We start from the raw sequence: 22,073 nt of genomic DNA, 5'->3' as shown, positions 1-22,073 counted from the left end.
TGGCTCAGATGGTAAAGAATCTGCCTTCAATACAGGAACCTGGGTTCAATCCTGGGTTGGGAAGATCCCTTGGAGAAGGGAATGGCAACCCACTCCAGTTTTCTTGCCTGAAGAATCCCCATGGACAGAGGAGCCTTGTGGGCTATAGTCCATGGGGTCACAAAGAGTCGGACACAACTGAGCAACTAACACTCCCCCTTACCTCAGAACACAGCCACTCATAGACCCTACCCCTCAGTGGGCTTCAACTTTGGCTGCGCAACATTATCACCTAGAAAGCTTTTTAAAAATTCTGATGCTGCACTCCCATGTCCACTGCAGCATTATTTAACAGTAATCCACACATGGAAACAACCTAAGTGTCACTGATGAATGAAAGGATAAAGACGCCAGATACACGCACACACACAATGGAATATCATTCAGTCATTAAAAAAAAAGAATGAAGTAGTGCCATTTGCAACAAGGACAGAAGTTGAGGGCATTATGCTCAGTGAAATAAGTCAGGCAAAGAAAGATAAATTATCATGTAGTCTTGCTTAGAGGTAGAATCTAAAAACAGGAAAACAAGCTCACAGATGCAGGGGACAGACTGGTGGCTGCCAGAGGCAGAGGGGCAGCGGCAAAGAGGCGGCAGTGCTGGCAAAGTGGGGGTCAAAAGACATAAACTTCCAGTTAAAAAGTAAGCAAGTCATGGGCATGTAATGTACAACATAGTTAATAATACTGTATTAGTGTTAGTTGCTCAGTCATGTCCAACTCTTTGTGACCCCAGGGACTGTAGCCTGCCAGGCTCCTCTGTCCATGGAATTCTCCAGGCAAGAATACTGGAGTGGGTTGCCATTTCCTACTCCAGGAATAATACTGTATTGCATATTTGAAAGTGGCCAAATGAGTAGATTTTAAAAGTTCGTATCACACACATCTCTCTTAGTTTCTTATTGTTGCTATAACAATCTACCACAAACTTAGTGGCTCAAACAACCCAAACTTATTACCTTATAGGTCTACAGTGTAGAAGTCAGAAATTTCTCTGGACTAAATTATTGGCTGATTTGCGTTCCTTACTGGAGGCTCTAGAGGAGAAATGGCTTTCTTACCTTTTCCAGCTTCTAGAGGCTTTCTGAGTTCCTTCCATCTTCAAAGCCAGCCAAGCATTTCTCACATCACACTGATTTGGCTTTACTGCCTCGCTCACCCACATTTAAAGACTCTTAAGATTATGTTAGGCCCACCTGGATAATCTAGGATAATCTCCGTATATTAGAGTCAGCTGGTTAGCAACGTCAACTCTTTGCTGCCTTAATTCCCCTAGCCAAGTAATGTAACATATTCCCGGGTTGCTGGAATTAGGACGAGGACGTCTTTGGGGACCATTTTTCTGCCTATCTGGGCTTCCCTGATGGCTCAGCAGTAAAGAATCCACCTGCAATGCAGGAGACACAGGAAACGCAGATTCCATCCCTGGATCGGGAAGATCCCTTGGAGAGAAAAGCAACCCACTCCAGTATTCTTGCCTGAAAAATCCCATGGACAGAGGAGCCTGGGGGGCTTCAGGCTATGAGGGTCGCAAAAAGCCAGACACGACCCTGAGACTGACCACGTGTTCTGCAATCAACATGAAGCTGAGAACTACTGGTTTATCTGTAAGAAGAGGGACTCAAGAAGTAGCTGTCACCAAGCTGAGCCATGAAGGCAGATTGGAGACACACATTGAAAACTTGATGTTGGGGTGAGGGTGGGGGTAGCTACAGCCAGCCTCAGCAACTTTACACTGTTGCAGAATGTGTCTTGGTGGGGGAGGTGGTGGTGTTGTCATGTGATATACTCACATTCACTTCTCTGATAGTCCTGGGAAGTTTCAATTCAGTTCAGTAGCTCAGTCCTTTTGTGACCCAATGGTCTGCAGCATGCCAGGCTTCCCTGTCCATCACCAACCCCCAGAACTTGCTCAAACTCATGTCCATTGAGTTGGTGATGCCGATTCAACCATCTCATCCTCTGTTGTCCCCTTCTCCTCCTGTCTTCAGTCTTGCCCCGCATCAGGGTCTTTTCCAATTAGTCAGTTCTTCACACCAGGTGGCCAAAATATTGGAGCTTCAGCTTCAGCATCAGTGCTTCCAATGAATATTCAGGACTTATTTCCTTTAGGACTGACTGGTTTAAACTGGGAACTTTAATTGTACACTATCCCAGAGGTGACAGGGACCAGCCTCACTGAAGAATAGCTGTTACAGAAAATGTAGGTCATAACACAGGATGCAACTTCTCCAGACTTTGAGACCGGTAGCTATCAGCTTGTTCTTTGTTTTATGCTCTATGTATGTATACCACATTCTCAAGTGCTCCGCAGGCCGTCCTGTGCAGTGGAAAGTGACTGGCCAACTGGATGAATGTGGCTTGAAGATGGGTTCTGATTGGCCAACACTTTAATATTCACACATACATATCCACTCAGGATTTCTGGGGTCTCTTAAAAGATCTAACACTTCTGCAAGACAACACTCAGCTGGAAGAACAGCTGCCGCCTTTCGATGGGGCATTTATTCTCTGGTTCACAGTAGGCTTTATACTGAGCCTTTCTGTTTTACACCTGGCTCACTTCACTCATTTGTTACTTGCCTGATCTGGAAGGAATCTGACTTTACAAACTTCCCTATCCTCCAGAGTTCATATGCCTTTGTCGTTGTTTAGTCGCTCAGTCGTGTCCAACTCTTTGTGACCCCATGGACTGCAGCTTCCGGACTCCTCTGTCCATGGGATTGTCCAGGCAAGAATACTGGAATGGGTTGCCATTCCCTTCTCCAGGGGATCTTCCTGACCCAGGGATCAAACCTATCTCCTGTTTGGCAGATGGATTCTTTACTACTGAGCCACCTGGGAAGCCCTTCATATGCCTAAGTTAGGCAAAATTCTCATAAAGACCCATGTGCATCAATGCAAAAGTGAATAACATACTGTGATCATTTCACAATATACACATATATTGAATCATTGTGCTGTACACCTGAAAGTAGTATAATGCTGTGTCAGTTACACTTCAGTTTTTAAAAATATGTAATAAAATGAAACACCACTCCCACAAACACATTCTCCACAAACACATACACCCACACAAAAGTGAATAGCTCTCCAAAGAGAAGGATGGCATACAGCCAATGGCATTGCCTTGTATACACAAAACCCTTTCCTCACAACTTAGCGAGCCACACTGAGCAGAGTTAGTCTACAGTTTGAAAAAAACCTGAATCACATGTCCTGGTGAACACAGTGGTCTCTATCGGCACAAATCTTCTAGGAAATTAAGCTGAAAGATGCCCAACTATAATTTCTGCCCATTGGTCTTTCTTCAGCCTTTAAAGCATTAGTTGCTTAGTTGTGTCCAACTCTGCAACCCCATGCACTGTAGCCTGCCAGGCTCCTCCATCCATGGGATTTTCCAGGCAATAATACTGGAGTGGATTGCCATTTCCTTCTCCAGGGGATCTTCCTGACCAGGGACTGAACCCAGGTCCCCTGCTTCGCAGGCAGACTTTTTAAGCGTCTGAGCCACCAGGGAAGCCTTCAGCCTTGAGAGACACATGTGACCAACCTTACTCGTCTTACATACCCAGTCTTTCAAAAATTTAAAACGATTATCATCACCCCTGAATGCCTCTTCCCACCTCCAAATGCTTCTCTCCAGTGAGGCCAATTCCTTGGACTACTCTTTCTAAGACATAGTTGAGACTTCGTCATCATTCTGGTAATTCTCTAGCTTGGCTATGCCACCAAGTGTGCTGTTGAAAGTCTGCACAGCACTAGGGGGTGGTCTGACTGCAGGGCAGTCAGACGGGACCCTCCAGAGTAGACCCTCTATAACCTATCCTAATACCGGATGAGTTTACAAACTAGAAAACAATGGAGGATGCCAAAGCTGAGTCCCTTGGGGTAGAAGGCAAGCCAAGAGATAACCTTCCCTTTACATGGTGCCAGGGAAGACCCTCTCCTGAAGAAGACCTAGTATTTCTAATGCATGTGATCTAAAAACATTATTCTGCACATATGGACTTCTTCTCAACAGGCTGCAAACTGTGTAAGGATGACAACACAGTTCTGAAATATGCTTTGCCTCGAGAGGGTAGAGTCATTTAAAGGGCCTGTGGGGGAGGAGAGGAGCTGGGGTGGTGGATTTCCCATAGCACTGCTATTAAGTCAGTTTTGGCTTACTTATTATTAGAAGAGATGAACTGGCATAATAGTTTCAATTGGCTCAAGTGAGATTTGGGTTAGATGCAGTTTTGGTTTAACTATCCTTTATCTGAAATTACATGAGACAGTGTATTGAATCACTCACTCAGAAATGTTCCTGGAACATGTTCATTTTTATTACTAATTTGTGCTTTCTGGCCATTCTTAAACATCTTTACTTCCACTACAACTTTTTACAGTGAGTCTGGCATGTAGCTGCCACTCAGTAAATGTGAGTAAACCAATACAAGAGACTTCAGACTGCTAAGACTCTGACACACAAGGTCATGGGGCCAGATACATTCACTCCCTCTGGGGGAACAGAATAGACGGCTTGGGCTATGAGAAAAGTTGTTAGAATGGGTCAAACTTATGGTTGCAGGGGGAAGGCTGAGGGAAGGGTTAGGAAGTCTGGGATGGATAGGTACCCACTGCTACATTTAAAATGGATAACCAACAAGGACCTACCGTATGGCACAGGGAACTCTACTCCATGTTATGTGGCAGCCTAGAGGGGAGGCAAGTTTACAGGAGAATGGATACCTGTATGTATATGGCTGAGTCCCTTCGCTGTCCACCTGAAACTATCACAGCATTGTTAACTGGCTATGCTCCAATGTAAAATAAAAAGTTTAATAAAACATTGAAAAAAATAGAGGAGTGCGTTACCAGATTTTTAAAATGTAGAAGCATGTCAGCGGTAGTTTCATCTCCAGGAAGACAAAGTAGATGTTCTCTTAAAGCTGTCTCATATCTATAGAGAGGCTACCCTATTTATAGTCTTTTGGCACAAAATGCTCTACTGTCTATCTCACTTGAGATGGTTCCTACAGGACCAAGAGAGGGAAAAAGCAAAGCAAACCAGTAATCGTGTGTGATGTCTCCAGTCCTAAGGAGCTTGGGACACACTTGTTAAGGCATCACGCCTGATGGAGCTCCAGCAGGAAACCTACTCAAGGACGCGGCACAGGAAGCAAAGGCGATCAACCCAAGCAGTACCGAAGAGGACAGCACAGCAAAGACTTTTTTATTCTCCCAAACCTTCAGGCAACCTCACGAGCAGGAGGGCGCACATTGATGAGTATGAAACTAAGAAAAATACGAGGCTTAATACACATTGTATTTCTTCTGGTCTCTGGCAGGCCAGCAGCCTGAGGTCAGTCTGGCAGGAAGCTGAGAGGACGGCCTGGTCCAGACACTCACACGATCTTCACAGTGTTGAGCATGTCGGACAGGACATACGTGTCATCCCAGCCCTTTCCGGGCTTCCTCAGGGTCTGCTCCAAGGCCTGGGCCATTTCCAGGAGCTCTGGTGTAGCGAGTTTACACTCAGAGTGCAGCTGACAGAACAGGATCTCATTGACTTCACCCTCGATTCGCCGGACGTACAGGAGGGGGAATACCGCCTTGAGCCCGGCCAGCACTGAGTCCTTTAGCCCCAGGTCTCGGCACACAAGGTTGAGGATAAAGACACCTGCAGGGTGAGAAAGGAGAATGACCGTGGTTCAGGGAACACAGGAGACAAGGTTCTGCTCTGAGGAATATAGCCATTCCTGATCCCGGGAGGCAGGTGGAGCAAGGGACACATCCATGGCAGCAGTGACTATGCCGAGAACACACAGCATATGAAGGAAGTTAGGGGATGTGTGAACCATAAGAAGGCTTCACGCTCATTTCTTGCTCTCGTGTGCTGCTAACAAATATGACCATTCTCCATGCCTCTGTTTCACAAAGAATTGCTTTGAGAAAGAAGAAATTAATACCCCAAGTAATTAATATCAATTTCAGAGATAAATTATATTCCTGACATGTATAATACATACCTTTATTTGTGACAATAAAGGTTCTAAATCAACTCTGTATGCAATCCAAATCAAAACACCTGGGAGGTGGTGAATATACGGATTAACAGCTCCAGCTTTTAAGTCATAAGGACCTGGGTTGGAGCCCTAAGTCTAATCGTGTGTCACTTTGGCAAGTCTCTACCTCAGTTTCCTAATCTGAAAACAGGCGGCTCTTTAGATGAAAAAGCAGACTGCCCAGTCCAGGACATGTGGGGTTGCTAGCATCACATGCTGGCAGGGATGTGAACTGCTATTAATACAACTGCTTTGTGACACTGTGTGATTGCATCTACAAACTGAATAAATGCATAATTTGTGATCCAACAATTACATCCCCACATCTATGCCCAACAGACCTGCGGACACACTTCACCAAAAGGCATCTACCAGAATGTTAATGGCAGTTCAGTTCAGTTCAGTCGCTCAGTCGTGTCTGACTCTTTGCGACCCCACGAATCGCAGCACGCCAGGCCACCCTGTCCATCACCAACTCCCAGAGTTCACTCAGACTCATGTCCATCGAGTCAGTGATGCCATCCAGCCATCTCATCCTCCGTCATCCCCTTCTCTTCCTGCCCCCAATCCCACATCTATGCCCAACAGACCTGCACACACACTTCACCAAAAGGCATCTACCAGAATGTTAATGGCAGTACTTCCTATTAAATCCTCAAAAAAGAAAAAACCCCAATGCCAACAGCCGAAGGTATAAATTAATCGTGGTAGTCACCCAGCGATACACCAGAGCAATAAAAAGGAACGATGTCATCACAACACCATGAGTGACCCTCACAAACATCATGTTGAGTGGAATAAAAGCGAGAACATTCCATATGGACAAAACTAAGCTGTGCTGATAGAAGTGAGGGTGGTGGGCTTCCCTGGTGGCTCAGTGGATTAAGAATCTGCCTGCCAATGCAAGGGACATGGGTTTGATCTCTGGTCCGTGAAGATCCCACACGCTGTGGAGCAACTAAGCCCATGTGCCACAACTATTGAGCCTGTGCTCTAGAGCCCGTGCTCTACAACACGAGAGCCACCACAGTGAGAAGCCCACGCACCACAAAAAAGAGCAGCCCCCATTCTCTGCAACCAGAGAAAGCCCAAGCGCAGCAACAAGACCCAGCGCAGCCAAAAACAGATAAATAAAATGATTAAAAAAGAAGTGCGGCTGGTGGTTATCCTTGAGAGGACGACAAGTTACTGAAAGGAGCTAAGAGGACTTGTAGGGGTGCTGGTAAACGGGTATGTTCAATCTGGGGAAACCAATCAAGCTACACACTTACGTGCATTTTTCATTAAAAAGAAAATCTTCCTAAAGGGCCCATCCCTTCTCCCTCGCCACCTTCTGTTCTTCATACCTTCAGGAGTCAAGATGCTTTTGACCTTCTGCAGGAAAAGCTGTGCCACAAATGCTGGGGGTGGACAGCTCATTCCCAGGGTTGGGTCCTTACTGTCCACATCGAACATTATGACGTCGTAGTGAGGCCGTGCTGGGAAAGAGAAGCAGACAAGTCTCTGTTTTTTGCTGGATAAAATAACACCACTCACATTCCTCCACATTTCCTCTGAGACCTGTGGTTGGCACAGGTGGCTAAGTCAACAGGAATGACATGGAGGATGTGGTGCCTAAGGGCACCAAAGTCACTGTCCAAAGCAGTTACATCATCAGGGCTCTGCTGGGAGTGCCCACGTCTAAGACAGCACCATCATCTCATCTGCCTCTACATTTTAAAGCCCCTTCCACAGACACACATTTCTGGGGTCCACTCCAGCAGGATCATTACTAAGAGTCCATCTATACCAGTGATTTTCAACCCTGGCAGGACACTAGAGCCAAATGGGAAAATTCTAAGTACTCAGAGAACCTGGGCTCCACTCCTGAACAACGGAGTTAAAAACTCCTGGAGTGGAGAAGAACAGATGGGACAGGAAGTGAGAAGCCTCTGGTACTTTTCTTAAGCTCCTCGGGTGATTCGAAATAGAGAGATGAGAACCACTGATTTAGACAAAGCAGCTGCCTCTGCCTGTAAGGGCTGACCCAGCACATGGTATCTTTAACTTAACTCTGGAGAAAAATGTTCTCAAATTAAAGTCAGCAAATCTTTTTTAGTTGCTTTAAGAATTACTGGCTCTAAGGGATTTGTTCAATGGGTGAGAAAGAACTGATGATGAATCTGATCCACTCCTTACTAGAATGTTAGTTTTTTCAAGGGGTAGGCCTACAATATGAACAACTGGTTTTTAGCAAACTGAGACAGTGCTAATGATTATTCAATAATCAATATATATTTACTTAGGACTACAGCATGCCCATCACTGTTCATAGCACAGATTTAATTTTGGTTTCTCAAGAGCAGAACATGTTGGCTCATCAAAGTTCAAGGACAACCATGGCCCCCACCTGTGGCACTGAGTCCTCCAACAACCTGAAAGGTTGTTGTTAGAGACAAAGGCCAGGGCTGTTCAGATCTGGTTTAGAGGTCCTAACAACAGCAGCACATCCTGGACTGAGTACCTACCACATGCCTGGTTCTGTTTTAAGTGCTTTCACAGGTATTAGCTATCCTGGGTCTGGGCCCCCACCTTTGCCCCAGCCGCAGAGAGCAAATCTGGGAAACTCTGATAAGAGTTCAGCTTACTTTGCAATTAAGGCAGCATTTGTCTATCTTCTCTATACTTTGGAGAAGGCAGTGGCACCCCACTCCAGTACTCCTGCCTGGAAATTCCCATGGATGGAGGAGCCTGGTAGGTTGCAGTCCATGGGGTCGCGAAGAGTCGGACATGACTGAAAGACTTCACTTTCACTTTTCACTTTCATGCATTGGAGAAGGAAATGGCAACCCACTCCAGTGTTCTTGCCTGGAGAATCCCTGGGACTGGGGGGCCTGGTGGGCTGCCGTCCATGGGGTCGCACAGAGTTGGACACGACTGAAGCGACTTAGCAGCAGCAGCACCACCAAAATACTTACCCCAGGCATCCCGTTTTGCCACACCCTTCCTAGAAAATGCTCTAACCCAGTGAGAACCAGAGCAACTATTACAGAATGAGCAGACTAGGAAGGGTGGGTGGCCTGGACTCCCTAGGTTCAGGCAGGACTGAACCAACCTAACTTCTCCTTAAGAGGCTCACGCTCTGCAAAACATCAGTCACCAGGAGCCTATACATTAAGTTGCAGAAGCATCAGAAGAGCTATTAGAACATATTAACATGCCTTTTGTCCAAGTCTGGGATACAAATTATTAGAGAAAAATGGAACCTTAATCCCAGCAGCAGCAGGGCTATTAGAATTCCCACCAACACCTGCATCAGGGTTTAACCTCAGCACTGTTGACATTTGGATCAGATCATTCTTTATCATCAGCAGCCATCCTGTGCATTATAAGATGTTTAGCAGCATCCTTGGTCTCCACCCACTATTATGCCAGAAGCACCCCTACCTAATGGTAGGCTGTGCTTTTACAACCAAAAAATGCCTGCCGACATTGCCAAACACCCCGGGTTAAAACCACTCATCTACATGAATGATGTTTTACTCCATTTCTGGCTTCATCTTGAGCTGAAAGATTTACAGAACACATCTCCCAACACAACCCCCCAACATTTCTTCCCCTTTACCTCACTCAGCTCCAGACACTGACTTTCTTGGGATGATGAGGTGGTGGCAAGGTCACAGGGTCAGAAGAGATTCAGAAGAGGAGCCCACTGATTTTTTTAGCACAATGAGGGCAGGAAACAGTCTGTTTTACTTGTTGCCACAGCCTAACCCCTAACAGCACTGAGATTATGATAGATACTCTATATTTACTGAATAAATATGTCAACAAATGAGGGAACAAATGAAACAGGTGAAAGAATGGGATGATGCTCATATCTCTTATAGGTGAATTCTACAGGCCCTTGCAGACCTGACAACCTTGGATCAATCTTTCCTCAACACCCCTCCAAATTCTCCAACAGTTGTACCTTCTTCTTCTGCCAGGCGGGTTATAAAGTCCAGGCCATCTGCGATGTGGACCTTCATCCGGTCGCTCTGGGAAAAGCCGAACCACTGGGTGGCCACTTCCAACATAGAGGGGTCAATCTCCACAGCATGGATGCAGGACTTTGGGAAATGATCGTGGATAAAGAGAGGGAGGCTGCCCCCGCCCAGGCCTACCACCAACAGTGCCAGTGGGGTCTCTGTAATAAAGAATAAAAGCATTATGTTACCATCTGCTCACTATAAAGTTCTGCACCAGCCTTAGAGAGGACTAAAGAGACAGTTGGATTGTTCGCTCTGGCCAGAAGATACAAGGTTTAGAGACTTGGCCTCCCTTGTCTCTTTCTAGAAATTCAGGAGTCAATTTAATATATGTAAACTCAACTCTGGCCTCACGATCCTTCCTTTACTAGTTCCAGAAGAGCAATCAGTATGTTATTATTATGGGTCCTTAAACATCGGAAAGCCCTCAGCTGACTTTACAGCAATAATCCCCACCATCAGCATCATTAAACCCCTCTAGGAAACGGGAGGGACAATAGGCAACATCTTGTCCATGATCACAGGGCGTGTAGATGTGATGCCCTCTGCCCAGCTTCCAACTCAAAGGCCACAGCTGCCTTTAATAAGACACATCCAACAAGTGAAGGAAATCCATCCAAGTTCCAGAAGTCACAGGAAAACAAAAGCCCAAATCCTACACTCAAGTTCAGAGAAATAGGGGATGAAAGAAGATATGAAACAAGAAAGAATCACCAAAAAGAGAGAAACCCTGAGGAGTAAATGTAACAACTGAGAATCCAGTGACACACATCAGCACCAAGATAGACCACAAGTATAGGGTATTTCAACAGGACATACTCAGGGACTTCGAGGGGAAGACAGCTACAAGAGTGGGCAGAAACAAATATTTTTGCTCCTGTGGTTAGATCCTAACCTATTATTAGTGGTAAGGCTATGACTGTACTACCTATACTATGGATTTTTTTAAAAGCAGAAATTCAAGAAAGAATTACATCTGGCACTCAAAGAATGCATCACTGAAAAGCCAGAAATTTTCCTAGAGTACACAGGTATTTCTCTGGAGATGTGATTTTTAAACGTTCCATCTGGTTACAGGGTATATGGATATTCATCAAGCTAAACAACTTAAGATCCATTCACTTTATAGATTTTACTGAAGATATTTCATACATTAATTTTTAAAACTGTAGTTAATTTTACATTAATTTTTAAATAAATGAATAGAAGAAAAAAATGTAGATATCAGCACATATGTCTGTTTCAAGATTACAATTTGAGTTTGTGGGAAAAGTTACTTGGACGTTCATGAATGATGCAGAAGACAGTTGGGAATAAGAAAGACATGAATATATGCGCATCTGTTGATCTGTAATCATGGTTCTTAAGCTGCAAGGCAGCCAATCCTGATGATATCTGTAATCTTACACATTTCCTACGGTGGAAGGCTGTGGCGACCTCCTCACCTAGAAGCAGCTCCGGGTTTTTCAGCAGCGCAAGGCCGGCGATCATGGCTTTGTGGTGTTCGCAGCACAGGTAACTCTTATCAATGGACTGCCCCTGAGCTGCAGGGAGGTCCTCTGGGGTATCAGCAGGCCGATGCTTCTTCCTGTCCTTTTTCCGTTTCTTCTGGGCTAGGTCAGAGACAGAGACGAATGAGCTTGTGTAAGGTATGCCACTCCTTGGAAAGTACGGCACGCGAGCAGCAGTGTGCTGCAGCTGGCTGACTGAGACTCGGGAACCAGTGGTGAAATATGCAGGCATTCTGTGAACAGGCTGACATGCTGGTAGCTTGAAATCTGTGCATGGTGGCCATTTTTATGCACAGAAATTAGCGAACAGTACAATTTGTGGCTTTTTTCCCCCAAAGAGTTGGTGGTCCAACATTTAACACGTGCCAGGGTGTCAGAAAAGGGAAGTGGCAAAGAAAACACCCAAAAACTGAGAACACTAGGAATACTTGAGTGAGGGGAGCTAGAACTTCTTTAGGAAACATAAAGCTGCTCACAGGAGAGGAGTTTATTCATGAGTTTTTTTAAGCGGAAAAGAACTTAAAGTTACTAATTACTGCCTCTGTGCCAATTATTGCACCAGGACTCTTACTCCTGTAGCTTTTATAACCTCTTATTCCAATTCTCAGCAGATAGAAAATCTGGCAGTGCAGCTAGGATTTGAATGTGGGACTGCCTGTCTCCAACACCTACCATCTTTCAACTGCATCGCACAGATGGTAATTCACACCACCCCAGTGGACAAGGACATCACAAATGTTCACAGAAGGGGGAAAATCCTACAAAGGTCCCTTTACATTTCCTCTCCCTACTCTCTCAACTGCACCAGGACAGAGCGAACAGCTGGTTTTGCTGTTTTCCTAGGGACCAGCTGCACTCCACAGCAGCGTTGGGCAGCGATGTGTGAGGGGCAGCCTGATGTAACATAACAATCAGAAAAGTTAAATCTGTTTTTAACACATTCTCCTTCTCACCAATACTCCCATAGGAAAATCATTCCCATGAGAATTAAGTGATGGTAAGAAGACCAGGATCTTGACAACAATGGGGGGAAAAATGTGAAACCCAAATTGGAGGGGGATATCTTCTTTGAAGCAATTTTACTGATTTTTTGGTGAGACGAAGCTGAACCAAACTGCACCTCAAGTGACCCAACAACAGCTCGGGAACCCAGCAAACACAGGTGCACTTGACCAGGGGACACCCCTCAAGAGAAAACTGTCCTGCAGAGAGTCACCTGACCCTGAGCTCTGGGCAAACCCAGGACCTCATGAGGTTCTGAACTCTCTCTTTTCACTCTCCTTCCAGATGGCCTTGCCAACACGACAGCATGGTCATCAGGCAAAGGAAACTTCCAAGAATCAGAAAAGCCAATTTCAAATTCCAAGCCTGAGTCTCTGGGCCTCAAAAGGGAAGTTATACTGGAGAGGTGGAAGGGAGGAACATTCACTTCTACTCTATACATCTGATTTGTGAACTGATTACAATAAGCAAGTATTGCTTTTGAAGTACAAATATATACACCGGAGAAAACAGCAGGTGAAACAAACGATTGCTTTCCCCCTTAGGGGGTGTTTGTGAGCAGCACCTGGGAGATCACTTAAAAGGGATTCTAGAGAACATGGTGTGGATCTACCCTGTCCAAGCCTGTAACCCTGGCTACCTGTGTCTATTTACATTTAAATATAAGTTCATTGGAAATAAATAAGATTAAAGATGTGCTCTTTAATAGTCATACCAGCCATGTTCCTAATGCTCAGCATCCACACTGGACAGCTCACTGGGTATTAAATATTTCCTTCACTGCAGAAAGTTCTACTGGACAGCACTGAACTAGGTGACGTCCAGGGCACCCACCAACTCTACAATCCTCTAAACCAGGTGCTGGGAGGTGGCTGGAAGGAGGAGAGCAGGCCTACTGAATTAATATACAGACGCATATTGAGCAACTTATAAAATAGGTGGTCTCTGAACTCCAGGCATTAAGGCGATGATCACATTTATTTGGTAAACTACCACACCCCCCTCCTTATCATTTTAGAACCAGGCTTTGCTCAAGAGGAGAATATCGACCCCCTTTCTGTTCATCACCACTCACACTCTAACAGCCCAGAAGATAAGAGGATGACCCACGGAGCCATATGCCTCTGGTCTGTCCTACAACTCCGCCAAGCTCGCAAGTCTTTCTGGCCACCCCACGTTGTCCATATCGCATCCTCAGGGACACCGCCACCGCGTCCACGACACCTCACCTCTGTGAGACACATCCTGCAGCAGCCTGGCTTCTGACTGCACCACGTTCCTGTTGCTGAGGAAGATGAGCCGCCGGAAGTAGCGCTTGTCATCTCCCTGCACGTCCTCGATGACGTAGTCGCCGCTCAAGGGGCTAAAGGCTTGGTGCTGAACGATCCGGACCCCAATGTCCCCACCCACAGACAGGAAGGGCACCTGAAGGAACAGCAGAGCTGTCGTCGAAATGCCAGCTCCATCGAGAAAGATGAGAAAGTCTAATCCTTGCCTTTGTGTCTCTGTGAGGAATCCCCACACCAAGGTCCTGTGTAGCAACGACTCCAAAGATTCACCACTCCGTCAAAGTACTTTTCTGGGGCATTTGACTAGATCTCAAAAAGCTTAATCCATCTTTTGAAAACCAACTGAATAAAGATTCCCCAAACCATTAGTGAAATGCAGTTGGTTCTCCACAAGAAAAACAGGAGTTTCTCAAGAGTAATTCCTAAAAGGACTTTCAACAGTCCAAGACAATGAAAGTGAGAAGCAACCCTGAAGAAGGACCAGAATCATGAAAGAAGGAATGTGAGCTGGGATAAAGGTGCCAAAATCCACGGGCAAAGCAACCTTTCCAAATTTGGAGAAATTTCTCCCTTCCCCCAGTGATTCTCATCTTTTTCCTGCATTTTACTAAACAGGAAAAAAAGAAAATGAGGGAAAAAATACATTTCACCCTAAACTTTTCCATTCCTTTCCCAATCTTCACACTTAATTCTTTTTAAAGACTTACAGGAATATTTAATCATCATGAGGGACTCCAAACTTTGAGAGAAAATTCACAAAAGAACCTTCCCACAAGCTCTGCGTCTCTCTAATGACACTAACCCCAGTCTTCAGAAAGCATCACAGACTTACTAATCTGTAAGCACAAGTCAGCCTTGTAGGCAGAACCACAGGCTGAGAACCCAGGAGACTGGCTTCTCTTCTTTTCAGGTCTGTCACTATAGCACCAAGACTCCAGGTAGGTTGTCTTTCCCATCTATCAAGAAGGACAAACTTTTTCTATAAAGTCCTTGCAGTAAAGTCAATCACCCTGTCTTATGACCAGGATAGCACAAGACAGACAGTGTCAACTGATAATACCATATCACCATTTTGGCAAAAACCTTCAGTTCCCTTCCTAGAGAAACATCAAACCCACAGAGTTAATATTCTGAAAATTAAGGTGAGCTCTTTTGGCCCTTTCCCATTCTACCTCACACAATGACAGTTCTAAGGAGGAAAATGGCCAAGGAAATCCTGTGCAAAGTGCATTAGGAGAAGAACTGTCTGAGTAATCCACAGTGTGAGGAGCTGGAGGTGGAGACTTCCTTCATGCTGTTCAAGAGGCCCTGCAGACAGATGCTATTATGGGTCTCAATAAAGGCAATCACTCACCTTCCACTCACTGCCTGGGACATATTTTCTACCCACTTAGCTCTTAGCTGCCAATATGCCCTCTGGGAACAGTCTAGGGTCACAGACCCTGGTCCTAGATTCTTCCAAAACAACCTCTGCCTTCCTGACTCTTAATATGACTTCTCCAGAGACCCTGAAAGCTGCTCCCCAAGCCTTCTTACCTGCAGCTGGGCGGGCATCCCAGCTGGGGCCAGCTCCATGACTCTGGCCGACAGCTCGGCCTGGATGCTGTCCATGCCTTCATACTGCTGACCTCGGTGAAGGGCCACTGTGATCAGCCTCCTGAAGCCTGCACTGGCTGCCAGCTGCTTCCGGCCCTCTTCCATGCCAAACAGCCACTCTGTCTCCCGACCCTGGGGGACTGGAGAGAGGCATTTCTTGACAGGGAGTCCTGGGAAATGTTCAAGCCCACAATCAACATGGCCCACGTGGCAGAGAGCCAGGCCATCCCTTCCAATTGTGACCTACTGAGGGGTTATCAATTCCCTAGTGCACAAGGCCCACTGCCAGCAGACCCACGGCAGGACCCATGGGAAAAAAGTGTGGGCGTGTAAGCGGAGGGAGGCAAGTACCAAATGTAAGAAAAATAGTAATAATGCTAACATTTCTTACATGCCAGGCATGATTCCAAACAGTTTACAAACAGAAACTAATCAAATCTTCACAAAAGCCCAAGATGCAGGAAGCATTATTACTATTTCCATTTTATAAATGAGAAAATTAAGACGCAGAAGTTACTGTATTTGCCCAAGTTCACGCAGCTAGTAACTGGCTAAGTTAGGACTCAAACCCAGGCAGTCCAGCCCCAGAATCCATGCTCACATCCACTACACTATTTGTTCCCACCGGTGGACAGTCAGGATAAGTGAATACTTGGAAAAATGGATTCCGTGTTGGGAAACCAATTACCAGCATGACGTATCAACACTTCACATTTGTCTAGAATATTCTACTTTTGAAAGCATTTCCTCTTACTATCTCTGTTGATCATTACTAAGGTGAACCTGGTATCATTTACCAACCCTTTCAATAAAAACACTAATATTTGTAAAACCTATCACGTGCCAGGCACTATTCTAAGAGCTTTTATGCTTTTCACAACTACAGAAGACAGTTATGACCTCACTTTATAGAGGAGAAAACTGAGGCACAGAAAGAACACTAACTTATCCAGTAGCATCCTGAAGGGACTGAGCCAGGAATGGAAACCAGCCTGGTCCCAGAGCTGCCTTTTTTAGCAGCTACTCTGTCCTGTTTGCATAAACTCAGCAGAGAAGCACAGAGACTTCCCCAGGTCATGCTGCTCACAGGCTACAAGGCTCCTTGCTTCTACTACTCTGTTACAAAGTAACATCTCTACAACAGCTTGACCTGCCTAAATTTATCTGTATTACTTCTCCCTACTCCAGGGCAACCCCATTCTCACACTTCATCAGGCCTTTGCCATGGAAGATGGGAAGACATAAACCTCAGATTCAAGCAGGCAGCTCCCCCTTCCTTATGCCGTGGCCAGTCTAACCTCTCAAAGTACAGCCCCCTTGCAAGATCAAGCCAGCCAAGGCATACCCATCCACCAAATCCCCAGATCCAGCCCCGGTAAGCCAGCCCCCTTCAGGAAAGAGAGGGAGCAATCCCAACTCACTGATGAAAATGGCAAAATGATTGTCCCGCGATGGTTTCACAGTGGGGCTGTCCACCACGTGGAGGGTGTAGCGTGGCTCCCCCGTGTCCCCATTGCACAAGTCCAGGGACACACTCCCCAGCCCGGCCTTGCGGTACAGCTGGCTGCACAGCCAGGCATATTGCTGCCGCTCCCGCACCGCCTCGGCCAGCCGCTCAGCACTCTCCAGCCGCACAGGCTTGCCCTGCTCCTGAGCACACAGCTCAAAGATCTGAAGGGCAGAGCCAGTGACCGGCCTGAACTTGGTCATGATGAAGGCAAAGACAGGCAGGGAGAACCGAGGCTCTGCTTCCAACAGCTGGTCCTGGCTGCTGGCCACCTGGTGTACCCTCACCATCCACCCCTCCCGAGAGAAGTGACCCACTGCTTTCTTCAGGACGTGAGCCTGAGCCAGGGAGATGCAGAGGTAGCGACCGCCCACCTGCAGGACACGGCCAACCTCAGCCAGCATCCTGTCCACCTGCTGCAGGGTCTTCTCCTCCTCATCTGTTAGGACAGCATCCAGGGTGCCCTTGTCCAACACCACCTGGAACGAGGCGTCGGGGAACTCCATCTGTGTCATGTCCATCTTCAAGAAGCTCATCCTGGGCCGTCGGCTGGCATTGCGTTCCTTCATTTGCTTGATGACGACCTCACTAATGTCAATATTCACTATATCCTGATAGCCCACATCATACAGCTGCTCGCTTAGCTCTGAGTTACCACACCCAACCACTAGCACCTAGGGAGAAAAAAAACAAGATGGAGGTGATCAAGGCAAAGGAATGAGAACACCATTACAGAATTGATTCTAGGCTCTATCAGAATTCACTAGTAACAAATCACATTTAGCTATAACAATGCAAGTTACACAGAAGCCGACTAACCAGGGTTGTTCTTTTCTCTGAATCAAACATTTACTACTCAAGAATTGATAGAAAGTCACAGAATCCAAATTCAGTAGTTACAACTGAAATCTCCTATTTGTTTTACAGTTGAAAATGTAACTTACAAAACAGAAAGAGACTCACAGACTTAGAGAAGGTACTTATGGTTGCAAAGAGGAAGGATAGGGGCAAGGAATAATTTGAGAGTTTGCAATGAACATGTATACACTGCTAGATTTAAAATGGATAACCAACAAGAAAATACTGTATAGCACATGGAACTCTTCTCAATGTTGTGCGGCAGCCTGGATGACAGGGGAGTTTGGAGAATGGATAATGTATATGTATGGCTGAGTCCTCTTTGCTATTTACCTGAAACTACTGCAAAATTGTTACTCACCTAGGTGGCAAGAATACACAGAAGAACTATACAAAATAGATCTTCATGACTCAGATAACCACGATAGTGTGATCACTCACCTAGAGCCAGACATCCTGGAATGTGAAGTCAAGTAGGCCTTAGGAAGCATCACTATGAACAAAGCTAGTGGAGGTGATGGAATTTCAGCTGAGCTATTTCAAATCCTAAAGGATGATGCTGTGAAAGTGCTGCACTCAATATGCCAGCAAATTTGGAAAACTAAGTAGTGGCCACAGGACTGGAAAAAGTTTTCATTCCAATCCCAAAGAAGGGCAATGCCAAAGAATGTTCAGACTACCACACAATTGCACTCATCTCACATGCTAGTAAAGTAATGCTCAAAATCCTCCAAGTCAAGCTTCAACAGCACATGAACCGTGAACTTCCAGATGATCAAGCTGGATTTAGAAAAAGCAGAGGAACCAGAGATCAAATTCCCAATATCCATTGGATCACAGAAAAAAACAAGAGCATTCCAGAAAACATCTACTTGGGTCTTATTGACTACACCAAAGCCTTTAACAGTGTAGATCACAACAAACTATGGAAAATTCTTTAAGAGATGGGAATATTAGACCATCTTACCTACCTCGTGAGAAATCTGTATGCAGGTCAAGAAGCAACAGTTAGAACCAACATGGAACAACAGACTGGTTCCAAATTGGGAAAGGAGTACGTCAAAGTTGTATATTATCACCCTGCTTATTTAACTTATATGCAGAGTACATCATGAGAAATGCCGGGCTGGATGAAGTACAAGCTGGAATCAAGATTGCCAGGAGAAATATCAATAACCTCAGATATGCAGATGACACCATCCTTATGGCAGAAAGTGAAGAGGAACTGAAGAGCCTCTTGATAAAAGCGAAAGAGGAGAGTGAAAAAGTTTGCTTAAAACTCAACATTCAGAAAACCAAGATCATGGCATCCAGTCCCATCACTTCATGGTAAATAGATGGGGAAACAATGGAGACAGTGACAGATTTTATTTTGGGCTCCAAAATCACTGCAGATGATGACTGCAGCCATGAAATTAAAAGACGCTTGCTCCTTGGAAAAAAAGCTATGACCAACCTAGACAGCACATTAAAAAGCAGAGACATTACTTTACCAACAAAGGTCTGTCTAGTCAAAGCTATGGAGAAGGCAATGGCACCCCACTCCAGTACTCTTGCCTGGAAAATCCCATGGACGGAGGAGCCTGGTGGGCTGCAGTCCATGGGGTTGCTAAGAGTCAGACACGACTGAGCGACTTCACTTTCACTTTTCACTTTCACACATTGGAGAAGGAAATGGCAGCCCACTCCAGTATTCTTGCCTGGAGAATCCCAGGGACGGGGAGGGGGAGCCTGGTGGGCTGCCGTGTCTATAGGGTCGCTAAGAGTCGGACACGACTGAAGCGACTTAGCAGCAGCAGCAGTCAAAGCTATGGTTTTTCCAGTAATCATGTATGGATGTGATAGTTGGACTATAAAGAAAGCTGAGTGCCAAAGAATTGATGCTTTTGAACTGTGGTGTTGGAGAAGACTCTTGAGAGTCCCTTGGACTGCAAGGAGATCAAACCAGTCAATCCTAAAGGAAATCAAGTCCTGAATATTCATTGGAAGGATTGATGCTGAAGCTGAAACTCCAATACTCTGGCCACCTGATGTGAAGAAATGAGTCATTGGAAGTGAAGAAATGACTCATTGGAAAAGACCCTGATGCTGGGAAACATTGAAGGCAGGAGAAGGGGACAACAGAGGATGAAATGGTTGGATGGCATCACCGACTTGATGAACATGAATTTGAACAAGCTCTGGGAGTTGGTGATGAACAGGGAAGCCTGGCATGCTGCAGTCCTAGGGGTTGCAAAAAGTTGGACACAAGTGAGTGACTGAACTGAATTGAACTGAACCCCAATACAAAAAGTTAAAAAAAAAAAAAAAAAAAAAAACTGGGTCTGGCATAATCCTATTCCACTCATGCCTTGGGTTCCAGCTCATGATATTCTGCTATTTCCTGAAGCAAAACTTAAAACACAAATTGTTGCCTCCGTCTCTACTGAACAGTCTCCCATTGATCCTTCAATATTCTGCCCCATCTCTGGAAAAGCATGGTACTGTGACAATTGCATAAGCGTTTAAGCTAGGTAGGCCTAAGTCTAAATCCCCACATGAGCATTTACTACATTTATGATCTTGGGCAAGAAACTGCCTCTCAGAGCCTCAGTTTCTGCATTTGTAGAATTCTTGTACTACCCACTCACATTGAAATGTATTATGAGAACTCAATGACTGCACACACACACACACACACACACACACACACACAGCACCCAGCATAAAGTCTGGCTCTTAAGACTTTCTTCCTTGAATGTTCGTTTTCTACCCTCTTCCTTCCCTACTTCCAGTACAACCCCATTTCTGTCCAACCTATTACTGTACTTATCACTTCTGGAATGTGCCCAGGGTTTACGTATCAACGCATTTGCCGCTAAAGGGATGAGCACAGCACCTTAAAGTGTGGGCTCACAACAGCTGTTTGATAACAGATTAATTTATCAGTAAAGCCACGGATTCTACCAGTTCTCACAACAACTATTTGGTAACAGATTAATTTATCAGTAAAGCCACGGATTCTACCAGTTCTCCGGGCATTCACAGTGACAGAAAAGCACACTTTCTTCACTAGGAGGAGCTTCCTAGGTTCCACCACTTAATAAGTCATTCTTCCTGTGAGGTTACTAATTCAAGAATGATCTGGGGGTGGAAGCTGTTATCTGAAAACCGTAGAAGGATATTTTGTAATTACCTTTTAGCCGGAATGTTGCATGAACTCCTGAAAATACCGGCCCAGTTAGGGCCCCCACGCCGGTCACGGTCTACCAAATGCAGGATTTCTGTTTTCAGTTCCTACTTTCCAGAGTACACACCGGGCTGCCAGGCCGCGCTTACCTTTTCCCTGGGCTTGATGTATTTGTGCAGCACCCCGCACAGTTCCAGGTAGGTTCCATACCACTCGAAAGCTTTCTTTCCTCGCTGCTGGAAGAACTTCTCCCAATAGTCAACGGAGCCAAACTCCTTCGAGCTTTTAGGTAAGAGATTCATATTCCCACTACCCGAGCTGCGTCTTCAAGATTCCTGCTCCCTGTGTGGTACCATCAGAGGGGCTTCCCCACACGTTGGCTCTGGGACACCGCTGCGGGAATTCTTTCCACGGACAAACAGCCTCATTTATTTGTTTCCAACTCCAAATCCAAAGCGATGATCCTTACACGCTTACCGCACCCGCGAGACACTGACCCTAAGAAACGTTCATCCCTTGATCCACGCCCAGTGCCCCGACCCACGTGGGGAGCCCCTCACACTTTTTCAGAGTTCGGTTTCAGAACCGGCTAGCATATCCGGGTGCGAGGCTTCGCGATTGGTCCGTTGCCCAGACCATCCAAGCAGCTCATTGGTCAGTGATTTTCGTTCCTGACACCTAAGTGGCTACAACGACCTCGCCTCACACCGGCGACTCCGTCGCTGGCTCCTCGCGTTTATTTACGTGAGCCGGAACGGGGCGGGGCCGCGGGCCGGAGGCGGGGCGGAAGCTGGGCTGTACCAGTGAGCTCCCCACGCGGGCAGCCTTCTCAGCTCTGGACGCTCCAGGCTTGGGAGAGACCTCGGCCCGAGCTCCGTGCTCCTGACCTCGGTGTTTCGTCTCTGAACTCTCTTTCTAATCAACAGCCACCCAAGGGCTGAGCGCCCCTGTCAGTGTTCACACTGGAGGAGGGGACCTCCGAAAGGAAAAACCTGTAGATTAGAAGGAAGGGGCCTGTGCCGATTCACCAGGTCTATTTCCC

At 46.0% G+C, this 22,073-nt stretch overlaps 1 protein-coding gene across 3 annotated transcripts; it reads right to left on the bottom strand.

Annotated features, from left to right (window-relative positions):
• Positions 1 to 5,226: 5,226 nt before the first annotated feature.
• On the bottom strand, positions 5,227 to 21,646 carry METTL13 (methyltransferase 13, eEF1A N-terminus and K55). Of its 3 annotated transcripts, none has more exons than XM_055582234.1 (8): positions 21,181 to 21,646; positions 16,919 to 17,678; positions 15,438 to 15,637; positions 13,842 to 14,037; positions 11,545 to 11,712; positions 10,042 to 10,257; positions 7,436 to 7,567; positions 5,227 to 5,704 (listed from the first exon to the last, which is right to left on the bottom strand). In XM_055582234.1, the coding sequence occupies exons 1-8, from the start codon at positions 21,331 to 21,333 to the stop codon at positions 5,430 to 5,432; spliced, it is 2,100 nt and encodes a 699-aa protein (XP_055438209.1). In that variant the 5' UTR covers positions 21,334 to 21,646; the 3' UTR covers positions 5,227 to 5,429. The 3 variants fall into 3 exon arrangements, with proteins under 3 accessions (XP_055438209.1, XP_055438212.1, XP_055438211.1); XM_055582237.1 differs by having other exon boundaries at positions 15,438 to 15,629; positions 17,379 to 17,678; positions 21,181 to 21,644; XM_055582236.1 differs by lacking the exon at positions 21,181 to 21,646 and adding an exon at positions 21,038 to 21,174.
• Between the last annotated feature and the right edge of the window lie 427 nt (positions 21,647 to 22,073).

The sequence above is a fragment of the Bubalus kerabau genome, chromosome 5 (genome assembly GCF_029407905.1).
Source record: "Bubalus kerabau isolate K-KA32 ecotype Philippines breed swamp buffalo chromosome 5, PCC_UOA_SB_1v2, whole genome shotgun sequence".
NCBI classification, from domain to species: Eukaryota; Metazoa; Chordata; class Mammalia; order Artiodactyla; family Bovidae; genus Bubalus; species Bubalus kerabau.
The sequence above is the reverse complement of the archived record's forward strand: the minus strand, read 5'-3'. Positions and strand labels throughout refer to the sequence as shown.